The 21,867-nt window shown below is 39.9% G+C and overlaps 1 protein-coding gene across 3 annotated transcripts in view; it reads right to left on the minus strand.

Annotated features, from left to right (window-relative positions):
• Positions 1-21,867, minus strand: part of Adamts20 (ADAM metallopeptidase with thrombospondin type 1 motif 20) — a 115,457-nt gene that overhangs the window by 78,809 nt on the left and 14,781 nt on the right. For all 3 annotated transcript variants that reach the window (XR_003845473.1, XM_021216448.2, XM_029548260.1), the window contains exons 4-7: positions 11,573-11,811; positions 3,946-4,029; positions 3,159-3,283; positions 1,936-1,976 (exon numbers count right to left, since the gene is read on the minus strand). Coding sequence is in view for 2 of the 3 variants with exons in the window: in XM_021216448.2 (XP_021072107.1) it covers positions 1,936-1,976; positions 3,159-3,283; positions 3,946-4,029; positions 11,573-11,811 (489 nt within the window). In the remaining variant the exon portion in view is untranslated. The remainder of the gene's footprint in view (positions 1-1,935; positions 1,977-3,158; positions 3,284-3,945; positions 4,030-11,572; positions 11,812-21,867) is intronic.

Consider the following 21,867-nt stretch of genomic DNA (forward strand, 5'->3'; position numbering starts at 1 on the left):
AACACCAGGCATGAGAAGCCTCCTTTTGAGCTGTTATTCAGGGCTGCCCAATAGACTCCCAAAACATTGTAGGCTGTTGCTATCACCCTTGGTTGTCTCTCAGAAGTAGAAAGTAACTCCAGCTGAAGATATGCTCTCCAGAGGACCCATGGTGGATCCGACCTGAAAGACTCGTGCCTGAAGAGCAGCTTTCTGGGTACCAGTAGGTGCCACATGAGCTTGCAAAGCAAAGAAGCAACCAATTGTCCCACTAGGGCTAAATCAACATAATCCTCAGTGCACTCTGTACATATTTGTTCTTTTAACCAGATAGTCTAAGTCTCGCCCCTCTTCAAAGAAACTTCTCTTTGCAACAGACAGGGACCACGGCAGGAAATCATAACACAGAGAACAGAAGACCATGTGGTACCCAGGCCCACGAACACGTGAACAATACAAGTCCTGCACCTAAGTCTCTAGGATCCTTGGAGAAGAAGTGACGGGAAGAGTCTAAGAGCCAGAGAAACAGGAAACTCGCTGCAAGATTGTGCCTGCTAGAAAAGTCAAAGAGGGCTATACCCATGAAGCGTGCGTGGCTGCCTGAGACCTGAATAATGAGCACCGAACATGCTAATTTAGAGAAGGGATACTCACAGGCCTCAACCCTAGACAATAAACTACAGGCAAAGGGAGAAATTCTGAGAGTGGAAGAGATAGTCTTACTTAGGAACGAAGACCCAGATTTCCCACCAAGTGGTCAGCTCTCAGATCACATACAGACCTGTAATGTTATACATAGAAGGAGCTCTCCTTCTTCTCTCTCCCTCCCTCCCTCTCTCTCTGTCTCTCTCTGTCTCTGTCTCTGTCTCTCTCTCTGTCTCTCAGTCTCTGTTTCTCTGTCTCTGTCTCTCTCTGTCTCTCCTCTTACTACAATTAAAGACAGAGAGGCTGGAGTAGAAAGTGCAATGTTACCTGCAGTTACTTTAGTTCTGTAGAAAAGGAAATATCAGTGGTTGGTAGATACAGAAAAACATGTTCGAGCTTCTTGGCAATCAACAAAATGAAAACACATTTAGACTGACAAAGACTGAGAAATCTGCAGATAACCTCTCTCAACAAGGACCGAACCAAAATGGATGCTTACACATCCCATGGCTATCTAAATCAGCTGGACCAGGGTACTTCAAGTTTCAGAGTTTTTCAAAATTAAAAATATGTACATAGAATGCCACAAAAGTCCGATTTTTTTCTAAGTCTTTAAGATCTGAAACATTTTAAATGTAACACGACCATTAAAACCTAGCATTTCAGATTAGGGACGGTCAGCATGCAGCAGAACAACAATTCAATGTGAGAAAATTAATCATTCAGACTTGACTAACAGGACATCAGTATATGAATATGCACGAAATGTTATGCAGAAGTAAAAGCCATAAACACACCAATAAGGCTTTTTTCTTAAAGTAAAAGCAAACACTATTGTGTTTAGAAAAGTGCCATATAGCTAATGTTTCTACTTTTCAGAAATTGGAAGAAGTTGACAAAACTAAAGATTTTGGTGCGGGATACCTCATCAGGAAAGGCAGAGAAGCTATGAAGACTGTATATGGGCCTGCTTTAGGAGCAGCCACGTCCCGGCTGTCAGACCTGGTGGCTGGATCACGGCTCTCCAGTATAGCCTTTAAGCTGCCATATGGTCTACAGTATATTATCTCATACACACAGAAACACACGAAATGCCATGCTCAGCATAGCAATCGATACTTGGTAACAATTAAATACTAGTTCTCGTTATTCTACAGAACCCAGAGGCAGAATCAGAGAAGCGAGAAACATTCGTTTTTTAAAACCAGGACAACATACCAAAATTATTAAAATGACAAAGGGAATCTCTAAATGCACTTTTTATAATTCACTAAATAGTCAGTGAGCTGTTTCATGGATGATAGAACTTACCTAAGGTGTCGCATTTCTCTTTAGCTCCGCAAATGTCTTCCCTGAAAATAAAAGGTTGTATCTTGAGACATTTTTTTTTTTTGAAAACATGGTTGCAGTAAGACAACACAAAAAATAAAGCCTTAACTCTGCCAAGACCATCACCAATCAGCCTCGCACCCACAGTGCTCAAAGCCTTTAAAGTTACTGGTGCCTCACTCATGGGCCTGTCTTGGTGGGCAAGAGATGCCCTCCAAGTTCATACCATGAAGATAAAGTCACTCTCACAGCCTCAGTGTGCCCTCTTGTGATAACACCAGTAGTTGTGTGAAACATGGAGGCTCTTAGATGTCAGTTTTTCCATTTGGCCTCTGCATCTGTGAGTCCAGCTGGGTCGCTGAACAGTGCCCCCGCTCACCTGCCGCATCTCTCTTCTGCATCTCTGCTCCCTGTTCTTTCTCCTTCCTGTCTTAAATCCTTTACTGTGAACCTCTGCACTTGATTCCAGCAATAGTGCAGGCCCGAATCATAGACTACGGTAGTGTGTAAAAATTATGACAACAGTGTAGGCCCGAATCACAGACTACGATAGTGTGTAAAAATTATGACAACCCTATCTTCTTTTAAAAGACTAATTAAACAGACTTCTATTTCAAGGTTCTGGAAAGCTCACCTTTCCTTGAGATTGGCCCCAAAGTGAAGGATTTCATCAGTAAACCATCGAACCAAACAACAAATACTACACCTCCCTGTGTTTTAAGTGTTGTTCAAACAGGTATGAACTGGCACTGAATGATGGCTCTGAGAAGATGGGAATGTTTTTTTTTTTTTTGACAATGGAACTTGCTCCTAGAGAGGGAAACCTGATAATTACGGGAAGTCCTAGAAATCAAAACCAGGGGCAGACAGACAGATTACAAAAGATGACAGACAGATACACAGAGAAAAGGAAATGCGTAAAAGTGGCCCTCAGTTCTACATGTACGTCAGTTTCCACTCTGTCTCTATCATGACCAAGGACTGCATTTTATTTAGAATACAGCAACTCATCCGGGCACTGATGATCTCCTGAGGGATTTCCCACAATTCCAGTCTGAAAGAAGAGTCAGTGCTTTCATTCTGAGAGCTCTCGGGGCTTCCATGTTTCAGCGACATAGAGTCGATGTAACCGAACTGTGTCAGTTCTCATGCAAAAACAAGAGTAGAAAAATCCTCTGGCAGCAAGATGGTTTCAAAAGCCATACCTAGTGATGAGGACAGCAGTGTCATGGTGGGAGGGGTGAGCATCATCCGGGACGTTCTGACTCTGTTGCCATAAGCAAAAGTTGCGTAACGTGGTGGCTGCATTAAAACTGATCACTGGTCCTTCCTGTGTAAGCAATCAACAATCCAAGGTAATGGCAAACCTTTCCCCCCAGGGCCATTAGAACTCAGTTGATCAAACTCCAGTTTTACAGGTGCCTGAAGAGTAGCATCAGCTTTGCTCTTAGTTTTAATTAGATGCATTTTAGCATTATGATTAAAAAAAAAAAAGATCTGACATCATGATCAAGGATTCAGGATCAAACACCCCAATTGTAAAAAAAAAAAAAAAATTAATGTATTTAAGTCCTTCAACATTATGATAATAAAAGGGAGTGGATGTTTTCATTTTGGATTTTTAAACTATTGGTTCATGTGTATTATTTCATATATATGTGTATATATATATATATATATATATATATATATATATATATATATATATTCCATTTTATTTCTACCACCCAGAGTCTTTTTGAGACAGGGTCTAAACTGCATAGCATTGGGGAGGTTTCCTGTAGACCAGGCTAGCCTTGAATTTACAGAGATCTTTCTGCCTTTGCATTCCAAGTGCTAGGATGTAAAGCAGTAAATCACCATATACTATTCAAATTACATTTTAAAGTACATTTTAAAAGACTCCGTTTCAAGTAAGACTGCTGTAATGGACAGCTAACCCCACCAAAAGCCAATGATAACCCACAACCTTCAGTGTGTCCTGCTTCTTACCTGCTCACTGTGAATTACAACTAACTTCACAATCACTATATTTATAAGGTTCCCGATGCTTGAATCCTTGTAGATTGCAGCAACCTGCAAGTAGACACCAAAAGATGAGTTGCTTAAAAAAAGATGAAGTTGCCTTTCTGCGACAAAGTAGAAACAACCCAGACTCTGCGTTCTCCGGTGCGGCTGCACACTAGAGTCTCTTAGAAACCTTTATCAAAACCTGGGCCTCATCCCATCCCTTGTGTCTCATCTGATGTGATGAATGGACATCAGAATCTCAGGGACAAAAAGACACACCAGTATCCTTGAAAATTCACAGGGATTAAACAATCCTCATATAAAGCTGGGATTAAGAACTAGCTACCTATACCAGTCCATGGCTCAACAGCAGTCAGTATAACTATATCTATCTATATCTATATCTACATCTATATCTATATCTATATCTATATATCTATATCTATATCTATATCTATATCTATATCTATATATCTATATCTATATCTATATCTATCTCTCTCTCTCTCTATATATATATATATATATATATATATAGATAGATAGAGAGAGAGAGAGAGAGAGAGAGAGAGAGAGAGAGAGAGAGACTCTGCACTTTCATCAAAATCACCAAGTGTGTAAACGCATTCGAGTATGGGAATTACTGACATAGATGATTGAGAGAAACGCCTCTCCACTTCTTTTAAGATCAGAATCTATTTATTTATAACCACAACATCCTATGCAAATATGTGAGCTCTCCTATCTCTGTCGTTTTACTTAATATCTTCTCCCAAAGTCTTGTCTGCCTCCAATTGTGAACATGTCTACGGTTCATTTAGCACAGCTGCAATCCAGGGTCCAGAAGATTTGTCTACAGTCACATGAATAGTTATAGAAGAGGTATTACATCACAAACTGATCCTCTGGTCTTCAAGACTGGAGAACTTAAGGCTGTGAGGCCCTGACCCCAGTCTGTGATTTATGGCTACGGTATAATAGTAATATATTATATGAAATACAAATATACTATTATAAACAATAATATGTATTTCTCCACCCCAACTTCACAGCCTCTTCTTATATACTCAAAGAGGCTAGTACTACACAAAGGCTTTACACAGCCAATGCTTCTGCCTCTCTGCCTTTCTTCCTTTCTACCTCTGTTTTCCCCCTTTAATTAACCCAGGTCATGTGTACAACAGAAACCATTTATAATGTCTATCTACACCAACTACACAACAGATCACTGTCCAAGCCACAGAAGTTCACTGTCTCAGTGAGTGCATCATCATTTGTTCATTTAATTAAAAATGTTCCATATCTATTATTCGCTTCATTTAGATAGACAGAGATGAGAAGGAAGACACAGTCCCTCACCTTTTAGAGAAGAGTTTGCATCTCTCTACCAGGCCCCTCCACTGGCCAAGGCTACTACAACACAATGTATAACGGGCCCCTAAGAAATGCTTCCCAGAGCAAAGGGCCTCCACAAAATGGGAGCAAAGACAGCTCTGGGCTACAGCGTTAGACCAGCATGAAGTTAGATACTCTGGTACTTTTCTTGGTGTTTTAGGTGGGCAGCCACAACTATTGGCAGGCTTGTCAGCTCTGCCTGCAGTGATGGCCCTGGCTCTGGCACTCACAATGATAAGAGAAGTAGTAGGCACAGTGTAGATAATAGTAGGCTAAGACAAAGATGATTAGGTTGTTGGCAGTGGTATTAGGGCCGTATCCCGTATCAATGCTCACCTTAAAAATGATGTGCTTCACGAGTTAAGAATTTGGGCTAGAATACTGCTCAGTTGGATAAAGAGCTCACCTGAGTTTTGATCCCTAACACCCAGGTAAATCCAGGAATATGGCACATGTAGTACCATGGGGGAAGTGCGGGCAAAGCTAGGCAGATCCTCAGAGCTTGTGACCAGCTACCCTAGACAGTTAGCAAGTTCCAGGTTGAAACAAAGACCCAGTCTCAAAAAATAATGTGATACGAAAGGACTCTTGGCAGGTTGTATTTATAAATGTGTGTGTGTAACAACAATAATTAAAGAATAAGAAGGCATGAATTTGAGAGTGCTTAGGGGGAAATGGGAGAAGGTAGAGGGAGGGGGGAATGTAAATAATGTAAATGCTGTACTCATAGGAAATTCTCAAATACATATAAGAATGAGAAATATTTTAAATGATAAAATAGTTCTCCCCTTAAATGTTAATTCTTCAACGAGCTAACGCTCACCTTAATCTTTCCATTTTTAATGTTTAAAATTAAAAACCAATTTAAAATTATAAAAGTAAAACAAAAATTTTAAAAGGCTTAAAAAACAGACTTTAAACCTTTAAGGTAAACATGGTTTTATATTGAAAACCCCGTGGAGATTGACAGAGGGAGATAACTTACACTGACGTTGACCTCCATGTGCTCACACGCACTTGCACATGTGGAAACAGACCCACACACATGAGCACACACAGCTACACGCACTACATTGACATGCATGACACAGATACAAAAAGTGAAAGAGAAATGAACGTTATGAGGTGGGAATGCGGTTCAGCCGCAGGAACTGGGTTTGATCACAGATGGAAGAGGACAGGGGCGAGAGGGAGGAGCAGGATTAAAGCCGGCCAAAGTGTTCGTTTTTGTGTTTTTGGTTTTTTTTTTTTTTTTTGGTTTTTTGAGACAGGGTTTCTCTGTATAGTCCTGGCTGTCCTGGAACTCACTTTGTAGATCAGGCTGGCCTCAAACTCAGAAATCCACCTGCCTCTGCCTCCCTAGTGCTGGGATTAAAGGTGTGCGCCACCACCGCCCGGCTATGTTCGCTTTTCCAACTGCACCCCACATCCTGGAGTTGACGCTTGCTCTTTGTGAGTGGTGTGCTCATACAGAACACATTTGCCTCTCAGTGCATTCAGGTGGGTAAGGGCCTGGCATTGAGCGACTCTAGACAATAATGTCGAGTTGCACTCCAGCAATGAGTAGCCAGAATGACTATGGGGTGTTCAAGAGGGTTTTAAAACAGATATGTCCAGCGCAGGTCCTCATGCTGAGAGCCTGGCATTACAATGGAGTCTCTTATGGTGGTTCCTTAGTTAAATAATAAGCAATAAATTAGCAACTGAAGAGACCTATTGAAAGATTATGCACAAATGCAAGTTTATATTAAGTAGCTCATTCAGTTCTCGCATGTCTTGTGAGATAGAGACCGTTAGAATGTTCGTTTATAGATTAGGGAACTGAAGTGGAGAACTAACGGGGATACAGAAGCCGAGGAGCTGGCATCCAGAGCCGACTCTGCGTGGGCGTCTGATTGTAGAAACCGAGCCTTCCACATTATCCAGTTATTATTGCACATTAGTATTATTGTGTGCAACACCAGCGTTTTGCCTCAAGTACTTCCCAATTCAGTCTGGCTATCAAAACTATTTCCTAGCTCTCTCATAGCTCCTTCCCTGCCCCAGTGATGTCCTCCGAGTCATGTGACCTGGCCTCTGAAAAGTTCTGTGAATGCGTCTCTTGAATACATCCAGGAACCTGGGTGTTGGATGCAGCTTTGTTAGTACTTGCTGTTCAACTGTGGGTTTACCCACACTTGTTTCAATATTTACAAACAAGCTGAGAATCCACCGAGCTGAAGCCATCTGTCACAATGCCCTTGTGTATTGGATTAGCGTTAATCAAGTAACTTAGGAGAGGGTTGTGGAGGATCAATAAAAATCATCACACAGTTTGAGAAATGGTGAGTTTAAAAAGTGTTTTCATCGAGTATTGAAAAACTGATATATTTTTGATCGTGAGCCTAGACTTTAATGACTGAGCCATCTGAGAGACAGGGCATCAAAAGGGGGGGAGCGCATTCCATAGTCACAACTCTGATCCATAATTGTTCCTGTCTCAAAGAATTACAGGGATGGAAATGGAGAGGAACCTGAGGAAAAGAAGGTCCAGCGACAGACCCAAAGTGGGATCCAGCTCAAGGGGAGGTCCCAAGGCCTGACACTATCACTGAGGCTATGGAGCACTCACAAAAAGGGATCTATCATGACTGCCCTCTAAAAAACCCAACAAGCAGCTGAAAGAGTCAGATGCAGATAATTGCACCCAACCAATGGACAGAAGCAGCTGACCCCTGTTGTTGAATTAGGGAAGACTTAAAGAAGCTGAGGAAAAGGGCAGTCCTGTAGGAGGACCAGCAGTCTCAATTAATATGGACCCCCGAGATCTCTCAAACACTGGACCACCAAACAGGCAGCATACACCAGATGATATGAGGCTCCCAACACACATACAGTAGAGGACTTCCAGGTCTGTGTTCATTCAGAGATGATGCACTTAACCCTCAAGAGACTGGAGGACCCAGGGAGTTTAGAGGTCAGGTGGGGTGAGGGACGTGGACATCCACCACGTGGAGACAGGGGGGTGGGGAGGAGGTGTGGGATGTGGAGCAGTAGGAGGGTGGAGTGGGGAGGAATAAAATATGGAGTGTTAAATAAATAAATAAGTAAATGTTGAAAAAGAAAAGCTGATAATATACACATTTCTCAAGAAAGAAGTTTTATCTGCAGCATGTCACATCACTCTTTTGACACAGTCATCTCTTTAACCACAGGAGGTCATGTTACAGAATAGGGAATGCTGCAACAATGCCAGATGAGTCGGACAAATTAACCTGTTCTACATAGCCATGTGAAAGCATTGCACATTTCTATAATACTATATTTTAACATGGCATGTATTAGTTTTTCTTGAATTAATTAAGATATGTTTTTATTTCTTAATAAATAGTATTTGCACCCTGGCATAGATACTTTTTATTTCTCAGCTTTTAGAAAATAATATTATTTCATATATAGCTAGTAATAAATGTGCCAAAAATTTGTAAGCTATATTGTTCAGGTCTTGCAAACTTTATATGACCCAGCACAAGGGAAGGCCTGGGCCAAGTAGTGGGAGTGGGTGGGTAGGGGAGCAGGGGCGGGGGGGGGTATAGGGAACTTTCGGGATAGCATTTGAAATGTAAATAAAGAAAATAAAGAAAATAAAAAAAATGAAAAAGAAAATAAATAAATAAATAAATAAAAAACTATTAAAAAAATCGATGCAGACCATATTTGATACAAAATGTGAAATATAGTACTATCTCCTAATCATTTACAATCATTTTAAAAATAGCCATTAAGACACACTCTAGCAAAAATTCACATATGTCCCAAGTACAAACTGCCTTAAGTACAAATGTATTATAAAATTCTAATCCCTACAAAGCAAGTTATTTAAAAAGAATTCTATTCTTTATTTGGTCAGAAATATCTTTTTGCTTTTAAATTGAAAATGATGTCATTCCTAGTGTATAAAAATCACATGTTCGCCGGGCATGGTGGCGCATGCCTTTAATTCTAGCACTTGGGAGGCAGAGGCAGGCGGATTTCTGAGTTCAAGGCCAGCCTGGTCTACAAAGTGAGTTCCAGGACAGCCAGGGCTACACAGAGAAACCCTGTCTCGAAAAACAAAAAAAAAACAAAAACAAAAAAAAATCACATGTTCAAAGAATTAAGGCTGCACAAAACACCACATCACAGCAATAGGAAAGCATCGTGCACGGAGTATACAAGTGGATCGGTTGTGTTTACAACAGTGAAAAATGACACAAAGAGTTAAAGCCAGAGATATAGAGTTAACATAAGTGAGCATCTTTCCTTGATAAATACCTCCAATAACATTAACTGTGCTTCAATAAATAAGGTTAATGTCCTGACCATCTAAGGATGTTCCTTCAGTAGTGGTACGAGGTGTGTGGGAGTGATGTATTCAGTCCATGTGAGGGAAGGACCTGAAATACAAGGGGGAGTGGAGTTCTCTAGCAGTTACAGTGTATTTAAGGCCTGTAGAAGACTACACCATTTAATAGGAAAGAAAACCTGCCAGAGAAAAACCACACTACCAGCCATCGATTTGGGTTATTCAATAACGCATATGCAAATGTAATCTTTGCCTGATGCTGTCACCTTGAGGTGACACAGGACAGCAAATAATGGAGCACTTCTACCTGTGTCACACACTTATTTTATGAAATGTATTGTGTTCTGCCTCAGTAATATTAACCCCAAAGCTCGTTTGAAATCACTTAGAAACCACTAGGATATTTCTATAACATAATAATGCACCCTAACAAATTAATTGGATGGTAGTCATTATTTCTCATTAAACTATTGAAAAAAGCATTACTTATTTAGGATTTAATAATTTTCTTTCAAATTTTGTATATATCATGTATTTAACTTCATTATTTTCTCAACTACAGGTAGATCAACATACACACACAAACACAAACAGCTTTTCATCAATTTGAACTTTTCTTTAAATAAATTACATATTTTAAATCAAATAACATTTTTGCTTCTTCCTAAGATACTATAATCAAAATAGTATTAATAACCTGTGCATGAAAATGCATTTGGTGTCTTCTGAGATGAATAAAAAGACTACTGATTTTCATAAGTTCACTCTGTACCCCACCACTTTTCCGAATTGCAACTAGAAGTTTTCTGGCAGAAGTTTTGATGTCTCATATATAATATGATAACATCTGCTCTGTTAACCAGACCTGGTCAACTGGAACATGAGATGGGGTGAGCTTTGTAAGTACTCCTGAGCAACAGGGCTACATTCAGGGATGCTCAAGTGATATAGGTGACATAGGTGACCTATATATGCAGCATATATGTGATATATATGCTGCAAGTGTGTTTATGTATACTCATGCACGCAGAGTTGACATGTTTCTTCATGGTGTTAGGCTTGTGGGTCCCACAACCACTATTCAGCAGAGAGTCTAACACCAAACCAAAGTTTACATCCCCCAGGGCATCCCCATTTGTAATGTGTCTGTAACTTAAATGATGGAGTGGCAAACTTCTGATCAAGAGAGTAGAGTAGTAGCCAAAGGCACATGCTCCACCCTCCTTGAGAACAGATGGTGGTTTTAACAGTCAGATTCAAAGGTAGATTCCACAAGGATATTCTCTGTCACTAGAGGGCAGAAGCCATTCACAGGAAGAACACAGCAAGCGTTCTCTGTGCGTGGTGGGGAGATTTTCCAATGTAAAACTAGCCAGAGTAACAGATGAAGTTCTGGTTTGAATGGTAACACAACTTGCTTATGTCTAGAGCCTGGAAAAACATTGTTAAGATATATGTGAAAAACACTAGCTGGAACGTCATTTGAGAAGACGTAAGAGTCCTATTAAATTGTGATTGCAAGCCATTAAGAATAGTTGCCAACATCAACAATTCAGATATTTATGGGTGAAATTAGATTTTAAACTGTCCCAGTGTAGAATTATTATGTAGTTTTGTAGCTAGAAAAACACAATTACAGAGCTCTGAATATATATGCTTGTCCATAAAGATATTGTCAGAATAAATAAAGAAAATACTAGCAAAAAAAGAATAGTTATTGTTCTTGTAGAGGACATGCTCAGTTCCCATGGAGGTAGCTCACAACCATTGCAGGGGAACTCCCTCTTCTGGCCTCTAGGGGCACCCACACATGTACAGCATACACATATACATGCACATAAAATAATAAAAATAAAATACATCTTTAAGAGGAACAACTATGGTACTTACAATTGACATCAGTGTTAGCACATAGTGCTGCAAATTCTGCCCATGATGGTGAACCATCTTAGCATCGGCTGTAACCATAACTTCTACATATCTTGGGTATGATAAAAAACGCTTATTCCTGGAATGTAACTGGCTCCGTTCACCTTCCAATCTGAACACCGCTTCCTCTTCGATATTAACGTCTCCAGTCGTGTTCCTGAAGTTCTGAGAGGGCAAAGGGGTTTTCTCCATTTGATTTTCTGAGAAGAAGGATAAAACAATGCAGTGTGAAGTTGTTAAACTGGAAGCGATTCATGTGTCACACAAAACGGAGCGGACACGCCCAGAGCACGTGCACCATGGGCTTTGCTCTTCACAGCCAGTGGTTTACACAGCTCAGATTTTCAGAGCTATACAAACAACAGTGAATCTTAGCGTTACTTTTAACAGCTCTGATCCCTTGGAAATACTTATTTACCAAGAAGTATCAAACAATCCCTGTTTGTCCCAGGAAGCAGACTAAGTGGCTGCTAGCATTCAGTCTCATTATACAGCAGTCACGTGCTGTCTGGCGTCATTTCAATACGTATTAAAACAAACTTTCGCTGCACAATATTTGAAAGCAATGGCACTAATGCTCCTTAATAGAATCACGTCCCAAGAGGCAGCAACTCAAACGAAACCACCAACTGCTGACATAAAATGTATGACACTGACCACATATGACATGCCTGGTGACTTGCATTGTTTGCTTATGTAGAAAATTATTTGATACTGTAATCATAGGAACTACTTTTAAGTACTATGTAAAGAAACTGCATTTAAATAGTTAATTATTTGTGCCTGTGTAAAATGTTCATGAATGGCATGGCTGTGTGTGCGATTTCCTCCTTCTTTCCCTCTCTTTTCTTTTCGACGCTCATCTTCTGTTGATTTTCCTGAAACTGATGGGTTGTTGAAAAGTGAACAAGGAATGAGGTTAAAAAAAGAAAATATAATGCCTGAGTCATTTATAAGCCAAATAATCAACAATCAGGATATTGTTGCAACATGATCCCATGTGTATGCGTGAGTGTGTGTCTGTGCAAGCGTGTTTAAAGTGTATTAACATCTCCAGTCGTGTTTCTGAAGCTCTGAGAGGGCAAAGGGGTTTTCTCCATTTGATTTTCTGAGAAGAAGGATAAAATAATGCAGTGTGAAGTTGTATATGTGTGCGTAAGTGTGTGTGTGTGTGTGTGTGTGTGTGTGTAATGACTTACTCCATTTGAATGTAAATGGAGTCATTTGGGGATAGTAGACAATTAAAGCCACTAAGCACTTTCCATTATCTTTAGCATCTGTCTTTTGTATGACCTTGTGTTCAGTTATGAACACTCATCCCTGTTTTTTTTTCCCTGGGATCCCTCACCCACCAATGATCATTGAGCACCTGCTGGCCTGGAGAAGATCCCAGCTAACCTGATACATACAAAGCTCTGGTCATCAGGAAAGGCTGAAGGTTTATGTTTCAATATATTCACTTGTTTCCAGGTTATTGAAAACAAACTTTTCTGAGCATTTATACACATCAAGAATGTTTAGGAAGTGAGGTGCACACATCACCCCATAAAGCTTACACACCAGGGAAGGGGACAGAAACACAAACATATAAGGTAAAATTTTAGGTTCTTTGAGTGCTTCGATAATATTCAACCAAGTGACAAATTGGTTTATTCCACCTGGCAGGCTGGCTAACATTTGGAAGTTGGTAATGCCTAGCACTGATATAACTTCACTGAAAAGGCAGCAGGCAAGTTTCATACATGCTCTCCCCATAGACTGCAATTCCATAACTCAACAAGCTCACATGAGGTCGTCACAGCAGATAAAGAGACAAGGAAAACAGACTAAAGACCCCAGAAATGCACTCTCTTATACCACCAAGCAATCCCCAGCAAGGTAGTCAAGACCGCTCTAACTACAAAACAGACTAAAACCCAACTCAAGATCCAAAGAAATGCAGAAACCGTGGAACTTTTAAAGAAGAAAGTTTTCATGATGTCAGATTTGCTTGCGATGAGTCTTTAAATGTGAAACCAGATGTCAAAGGAAGAAAGATAAAGCTGGAAAATTAGGACCTCGTCACATAGCAACCTTGAAAAGAAGCAAAGAACCTTGCTCCTTATCTCACAAGAGAGAAGGTCCAACGGCCACACACTCGAAAAAGAAGAGGTGCTTCCATTTTCTGTCCATCCTCGGTACGAGCACTGGTAAGTAGCCACGGGCTTCAGGTCTAGAGACCTGGTCCAGAGTGAGTGTGTCAAGCCCTCCAGGCTGCCGTGTGCCGACGAGGTGGAAAAGAAACATGAAGGAGCAGCATAACCCGCCAACCGACACTATACTATCCATGCATACCGGCACTATACTATCCATGCATACCTCAGTTTACTAGTATGCAACTTGAAATAATCCAAAGGAAATATACAAAGGTGGAAAATAACAGAACAATGTATTAATATTTCATATAATATGTATTCATATTTCACAAGCTAAAAGCTACATTCCATTGCCTTTTCTCAGTATTTATCCCTAAGCATTGCGGCTAATGATGAGAAAGTGACCTCAGTAAATACCTTCCATAAATAGCCCTCCCTCAAAGCACATTTGCTACCCAGTGTAGTGGCACATGTCTGAAATACCAGTACTTGGGTGACAGGGCAGAAATATCGGAAGTTCAAGGCTATCCCCGGTTACATACCAAATTTGAGACCAGCCTGAGCTACATGAGACTCGGTCTCAAAATACCAGGCCACGTTAGCCAGTTCCATGACATCCCTTCTTTGCTACGCTTCCCATTTTATTTCTGTTCCATCAAGTCAAGACTAAAACTGATTCTTGCCCTTTATTCTTAGTAACTATATTACAGCATGAAACCAATTTAGATGAACCCCAACAAGGTCACCAGTATCTTACTAGAATATAAAATCTTTAAAATTTATGCCAGTGATAACGGCCCACAGAACAATATTGCAATTAATAGCTACAAAATGTACATTGCTCAAAGTTATCATTATACAACAATGCGATTAGAGATTTCTACTTGAATGTCAAGCTGCTACCTCATGCTCATGAGTTTTTCTTCCCCAGTTTTCAGCTTCTGGTGTCTACAGATATCATCAATAGCTTCCTACGCCCCACAACTGAGTCACCACAGCACAGAACCACTGGGATGTGTACCCTCCCCCCTCCCCAGGTTCTAGCCGCCTCTTCTTTATCATTTGTCCTTCAAATGCTTCTTGCATTACTCTTGTCTTCAACGGCACACTATTTTATTCATTGATTGAAATTAAAATGCAATCAGCCCTTTTTTGAAAAACAATTATGCCCCTGAATTCATTAAGGTATTCCGTGTCTTAGAATTCTCAGCACGAAGACTACAAAATTAGATTTTTAGAATAGCCTTCCAGTCTAGCCACTTCGATTCCCCATGCCTCCATTCATGGTTAAGTCCACTTCTAAACAAACACTCTCCCACTTCATTCTCACTCAAGATAAAAGCAGGTATGTCCTCACTGGGAGATTGCCATTGGGATAAATTCTAAGTCCTTCTCAAGAGGACACTACTAGGTGACATCACCTCACCAAGCTGTGAATTCCCTAGGGAGTGAGAACAACGTTAGGCAATGAGTTCAGTAAATGCTCGTGGAGAAGAGTGAAAAGATGAAGATGAAGAAGAGATAAAAGAGGAGAGAGATGAAAGACAAAGCAAGGGGAAGACAGGGATGATTCGAGGAATAAGACAGAAGAGTGTTGTGGGCTGCAACTTCAGCATTAGGAAAATACGAATGAGGTATAGACCAGTGTCCGCTAGAAGACAGAACCACACTGCCTGAGACATTCCCAGCACCAACCCCACTGCTGCTATCTGTGCACAGGCAGTCTGTATTTGACCAGAAGAAAACTATTCCACGATTCTCCAAAGCACAGAACCATTAAGTCAGGGAATAAAATAAAATTGTTTAATCTAGAGTATCAGCATTTGAAATCACTGTTGAATGCACCAAAGCTTAAAGAATTGTGGACTTTTTCAAGTGAGATATGACCATATCAGATATTATGTTACCATATTTCCTCATGGTTTAAGCTGTATTCTGGTTCTATGATATGTCTTAGGTCTCCATGTTATTAAACTAATACTACGAATAATAACTACAAATGTTTACTGCATTGATTATTTATCAAATGATAGTCAAGCCTCATGTTAACCTTAGTATTAACAAGAACTCTCTATGAAATAGCCACTATGATTAGAACCACTTTATTAATGAAGGAAATTAGGAAGAGAAAGGTTAAGTGTGGTGGCCATGATAACAAAGAAAATAAACTAGAGATCTGGGGCATCATTTTTAAACCAAGGGTGTTGCATAGCATAGAACCACAAAAATCTATCAGTCTCTAAGCTTTCTCATTCTTGAACAACCCAAGAACATACTTTAAGAGTTATGAATTATAGTTTGTGCATATTTAGAAGAATGTTACAGATTACTACATGGAACCTCATCTACTGGTAATAAACTTACAGAAGAGTGTGGACTTGACTTTGTGAGATAAAAGAATGATTACATCATCCGCCTTCCCTGCAACCTTGGATCAGTTACTATTACTGGACAATTTTTAAAACACATAGACATGTGACAGGAGTTGAGGGAACTTTTCATAGCCAGCAACTGAATACCATAACAAAGATGTGAACTCAGGTTTTCTCAGAATAGGCTTTCAAACTGAATACAACATCGCATGACTATGCTAATGTCTATATGTGGTACCACAGGGAATGAGTGAAATTTAGCAACAAAGTCACCATGAAAAAAAAAAATATTACTTAGTGGAGACTGAAAGAAAGAACTATCTAGTCATCCCTATGAAAATATGGGTCGCAACTTTCTCACACTCTAGAAACATGGAGTTGAGCTACAACATATATATTAAGTTTGGTAGCTTGGGAGGAGAAAGATTTGAGACCAATCAACTACTGTCACTTTATCCAGCAGCCCTACAAGAGTATACTGAAGCACTCTTTCTTTGATTAAAGAAATTTTTTTACATCCACAGTTAACATCCTAAGCGACACTAAGAAGTTTTATTACAGATGTCGAATTTCACCAATAACTACTTGGTGGGAGCTAGAGGAGAGGACTTGGAGGTCAAGAGTACACAATGCTTTTGCAGAAAACCCATGTTCTGTTCCCAACACCCATATCACAAGCTCATAACCATGTGTCACTTCAGTTTCAAGGGATCTGGTGCCCACTTCTGGACTCCAGTCACACCAGAAACACATGTAGTGCACATACATACATTTAGGAAAACATGGTTATACATAAGTAATGTTTTTAAATATTATTTCATTCCAGAGACCCAGAAATGTTCAATATAAAAAATAAATCACATAGGCTAATTCAAGAACACAAATCACATGGTCACCTCAATAGATGTAAAAAAGCCAGTGAGCTTCTAAAGCTTTATAGAATCCAACAAGCCTTTATAATAAAGATTCTAGAGATAACAGAGATGGAGAGAACATGTTCCAACATAATAAAGACCACATATTACAACTCTGCAGTACTCATGATGTAGATGGTGATAACATAAATAAATACATTCCTACTAAAATCAGGAATAAGACAGGCTGTTCCCATTCCTACTTAATATAATGTTAGATGTCCTAGCTACAGCAATAATGCAAAAAACATTTTTAAAAAAATTAATTTTATTTGTAATTCATTTTTTAACTTATTATTTTATTTTATTAGATATTTTCTTTATTTACATTTCAAATGCTATCCCGAAAGTTCCCTATACCCTTCCCTCGCCCCTGCTCCCCTACCCACCCACTCCCACTTCTTGGCCCTGGCATTCCCCTGTGCTGGGTCATATAAAGTTTGCAAGACCAAAGGGTCTCTCTTCCCAATGATGGTCGACTAGGCCATCTTCTGCTACATATGCAGCTAGAGACACGAGCTCTGGGGGTACTGGTTAGTTCATATTGTTGTTCCACCTATAGGGTTGCAGCCCCCTTCAGCTCCTTGGGTACTTTCTCTACCTCCTCCACTGGGGGCCCTGTGTTCCATCCAATAGCTGACTGTAAGCATCCACTTCTGTGTTTGCCAGGCACTGGCATAGCCTCACAAGAGACCGCTATATCAGGCTCCCTTCAGCAGAATCTTGCTGGCATATGCAATAGTGTCTGGGTTTGGTGGCTGATGATGGGATGGATCCCTGGGTGGGGTAGTCTCTGAATAGTCCATTCTTTCATCTTAGCTCTAAATTTTGTCTCTGTACCTATATCCTTTCATGGGTATTTTGTTCCCTATTCTAAGGAGGAATGAAGTATCCACGCGATGGTCTTCCTTCTTGGTTTTCTTGTGTTTTGCAAAATGTATCTTGGGTATTCTAAGTTTCTGGACTAATATCCACTTCTCAGTGAGTGCATATCTAGTGACTTCTTTTGTGCTTGGGTTACCTCACTAAGGATGATATCCTCCAGATACATCCACTTGCCCAAGAATTTCATAAATTCATTGTTTTTAATAGCTGAGTAGTACTCCATTGTGTAAATGTACCACAGTTTCTGTATCCATTCCTCTATTGAGGGACATCTGGGTTCTTTCCAGCTTCTAGCTATTATAAATAAGGCTTCTATGAACATAGTGGAGCATATGTCCTTATTACCAGTTGGAACACCTTCTGGGTTTATGCCCAGGAGAGGTATTGCTGAATCCTCCAGTAGTACTGTATCCAATTTTCTGAGGTACCGCCAGACTGATTTCCAGAGTGGTTGTACAAGCTTGCAATCCCACCAGCAATGGAAGAGTGTTCCTCTTTCTCCACAACCTTGCCAGCATCTGCTGTCACCTGAATTTTTAATCTTAGACATTCTGACTGGAGTGAGATGGAATCTCAGGGTTGTTTTGATTTGCATTTCCCTGATGACTAAGGATGTTGAACATTTTTTCANGTGTTTCTNAGCCATTCGGTATTCCTCAGTTGAGAATTCTTTATTTAGCTCTGTACCCCATTTTTAATGGGGTTATTTGAATTTCTGGGGTCCAGCTTCCTGAGCTCTTTGTATATATTGGATATTAGTCCTCTATCTGATTTAGGATTGGTAAAAATCCTTTGCCAATCTGTTGGTGGCCTTTTTGTCTTGTTGACAGTGTCTTTTGCCTTACAGAAGCTTTGACATTTTTTTTTAAAAAATGCAAATGTAGGACAGAAAGAAGCCCAGCTATTCTTATTTTCAGAATACTAAAAATTAGAAAAAAAGAATAAGAAAATAATTTTAAGGATATCTTATTAATAATTTGTATCAAATTCTAGTTGGCAAAAATTAGAATCTTTATTTCCTTTTCATGAATAACGCCTCATAAGCTTAAGTAGCAGAAAGCCAGAGATTCAGGTTTTCCTCACTGCACATGGGCAACTAAGTTATGTGTTTTGGGAGCCAGCTATAAAGCTATAAAACAAGGTATATGGCTGATTAGTGATCTCATAGTTATGTATTCTTTAAAAGAATATATAGTGTAGTGTAGCATAGTGCTGAATTGTGTTCAGTGCCCTTCACACACTAGACATGAATCATAGTGCTGAGTCCCCATCCCTCCTGTTTCATCTTAGGACAGAGTTATAACAGGTTTCCCAGTCTGGCCTTGATCCTACTTTGTAACTAACCCAGTCTGGACATGAACTTGCTATTTTTTTTTCTTATGTTCAGACTATGGAGTAGCCTATGTCACCAATCCTGCTTAAAAATTGAAATATTTGTGACTCTGTATTTTTCTCAGTTCACAAATGCATTTGCTTATAAATCATATGTGCATGTATGTATTCATAAGTCTTCAAGGTCATTCTCTCTATTACCTGTTGAGTAAATCTAACTGACTAACGATTGTATACAACAGAACAATGTCCATTCACAGCACACACCCTACGAGCCATAAGTTCATTGAGTCCCATAAATAAGCTCCCATCTGCATAGTTCTTCTCCTATGTAATAGGAACCCATTAGAAACCAAATCCAGTCATGAAGGTAGACACACGGGGTCTGAGAAAACACTACCAAATGGGCTGTTAAGAAAACAAAGTGGGAGCTTAGGGTTCATGTCACCCTGCTTTGCGGAGGATCTTTCTGTGTGCCCTGGTGTCTGTTTTTCCTTACCCCTGATAAATCCTTTCTTTACTGGGAAAGAAATAAAAAGAGAAAATGAAAGAAAGAGAGGGAGGGGGAGATTGGGGGAAGGGAAGAGAAGAAATCATGAGGAAATGAAACCCAAGGGCCTTGTGCCAATCAATGATAGGATAAAACATCTGTTTACCTTGGGCTACATGTAAATAGTTTGATGAAATTCGACATCTACTCATATTGGAAATCATTAGCAAACCAAGTACCTGGCACAGTAACTTAAATAAGCTATGAATTCAGGAGGAAATCTTTACTCAGGAAAGGGTACCTAAGATAAACCTAGACAAGACAATGTATGTATTTGTAAAGGTTAAAATCATTCCTATTTTATGACTGGTAATGAGACAAGAATTTTCATTACAATTATTCCTATGGACTAGTCTAGCAATGTCACTAATGAAATAAGCCGAGAAGATAAAAGACTAAACGATTAAAATGTAATATATAGAACTGCTTGGTTATTTATTTATAAGCCTAAAAGAATAAGCAAATTAATTAAATGTTGCAAACTTGCCTAACATAAAGGTCAACAAGAGATCTGTATTGTTAAAAAAAAAAGAGAGAGATATGTATTGTTGTATAAAAGGAACAAATACAAATGTAATTATAAAGTTATCAAGTTTTTAATACTATAAACGTTATTGTAAACAATATATTCATCTAATAGCCAGGAAAAAAACTAAGGAAAAATATACAATATTATAACAAGAAAAATCTACAAAATATTTAGAAAACTAAAGAATAAATATGTAATAGAACATATGTATAGGCAAGTAGACACGGCCTAATGATATCATCACTTCACTGGGCCTGAGAAGACAGCTCCGTGGTTAAGTGTGTATACTTCTCTTACAGAAGACCCTGAGTTCAGTTCCCAGCACCCAAGTCTGGAGGCTTACAACCACCTGTAACTCCCGCTCCAAGGAATCTGACTCCATCTTCTAGCCTCCATGGGCACCTGCACTCATGTACACACACACACACACACACACACACACACACACACACACACAGAGTCACATTCTAAAAGCAAATCTTTACAAGCAGTATCATTTGACCAAACCATTTTATTCTGATAAAATAAAATCTAATCTAAATCTCTTCATTTCCTTTTTTTTAAAAAAATTAAATTTAAGCCGGGCGGGGTGGCGCATGCCTTTAATCCTAGCACTTGGGAGGCAGAGGCAGGCAGATTTCTGAGTTCGAGGCCAGCTTGGTCTACAAAGTGAGTTCCAGGACATCCAGGGCTATACAGAGAAACCCTGTCTCGAAAAACCAAAAGTAAAAATTAGATTTAGCAAACTAATTGTAAAGTTTCTATATCCATTTCTAGGATTGAGATGCACCCCACCCCACCCCCAAAATCTGAAATCTCCTGAGCAGCCTCCTCCCATACACCATGAACTAGAACAGAGCTTTGATAGTCTGAGACATATGACAATTCTGATGTTAGGATGCACAAGTGACCAGTGAGGGAAACAGGGAGTGGAGACAAGCACATACATGTGGGACTGTTTGAGAAGGCCTAGGACGTGTGGCCTTATTGGAAGTGGTGCATGGCTGGGTACGGTTTTGAGGTTTCATTGCCAGTTAGTCTCTGCCTCTGTCTCTGCCTCTGTCTCTGCCTCTGTCTCTGTCTCTCTCCCTCTTCCTCCCCCCTCTTTCTCTCTGAGCCTCTCTTTGTCCCTCTCCTTCTCCTTCTCCCTTCCCCTCCCCCTCTCTTTCTTTCTCTCTGTCCCTGTCTCTCCCTCTCCCCTCTGACTCTCTTTTTCTCTGTTCCTCTCCCTTCCCCTCCCCCTCTCTTTCTCTCTGTCTCTCTCCCTCTCCTCCCTCTCCCATCCCCTGCCCTCCCCCCTTTCTCTTTTTCTCTGTCCCTCTCCTTCCACCATCCCCCTCCCTCTTTCTCCCTGTCCCTGTCCCTGTTCCTGTCCCTCTTTCTCTCCCTCTAAAAACATAAGCTTCAATAAACTGTTTCTTCTGTATGTTGCCTTGGTCATAATGCCTCACACAGTAATAAAAAAGATAACTAAGATAATTACCTTCAACAAGAGGAATTAGAAATGGCCAAGTAATTAGAAACTTCTTGTTGATCCCT

Source organism: Mus pahari, chromosome 17 (genome assembly GCF_900095145.1).
Source record: "Mus pahari chromosome 17, PAHARI_EIJ_v1.1, whole genome shotgun sequence".
NCBI lineage: Eukaryota > Metazoa > Chordata > Mammalia > Rodentia > Muridae > Mus > Mus pahari.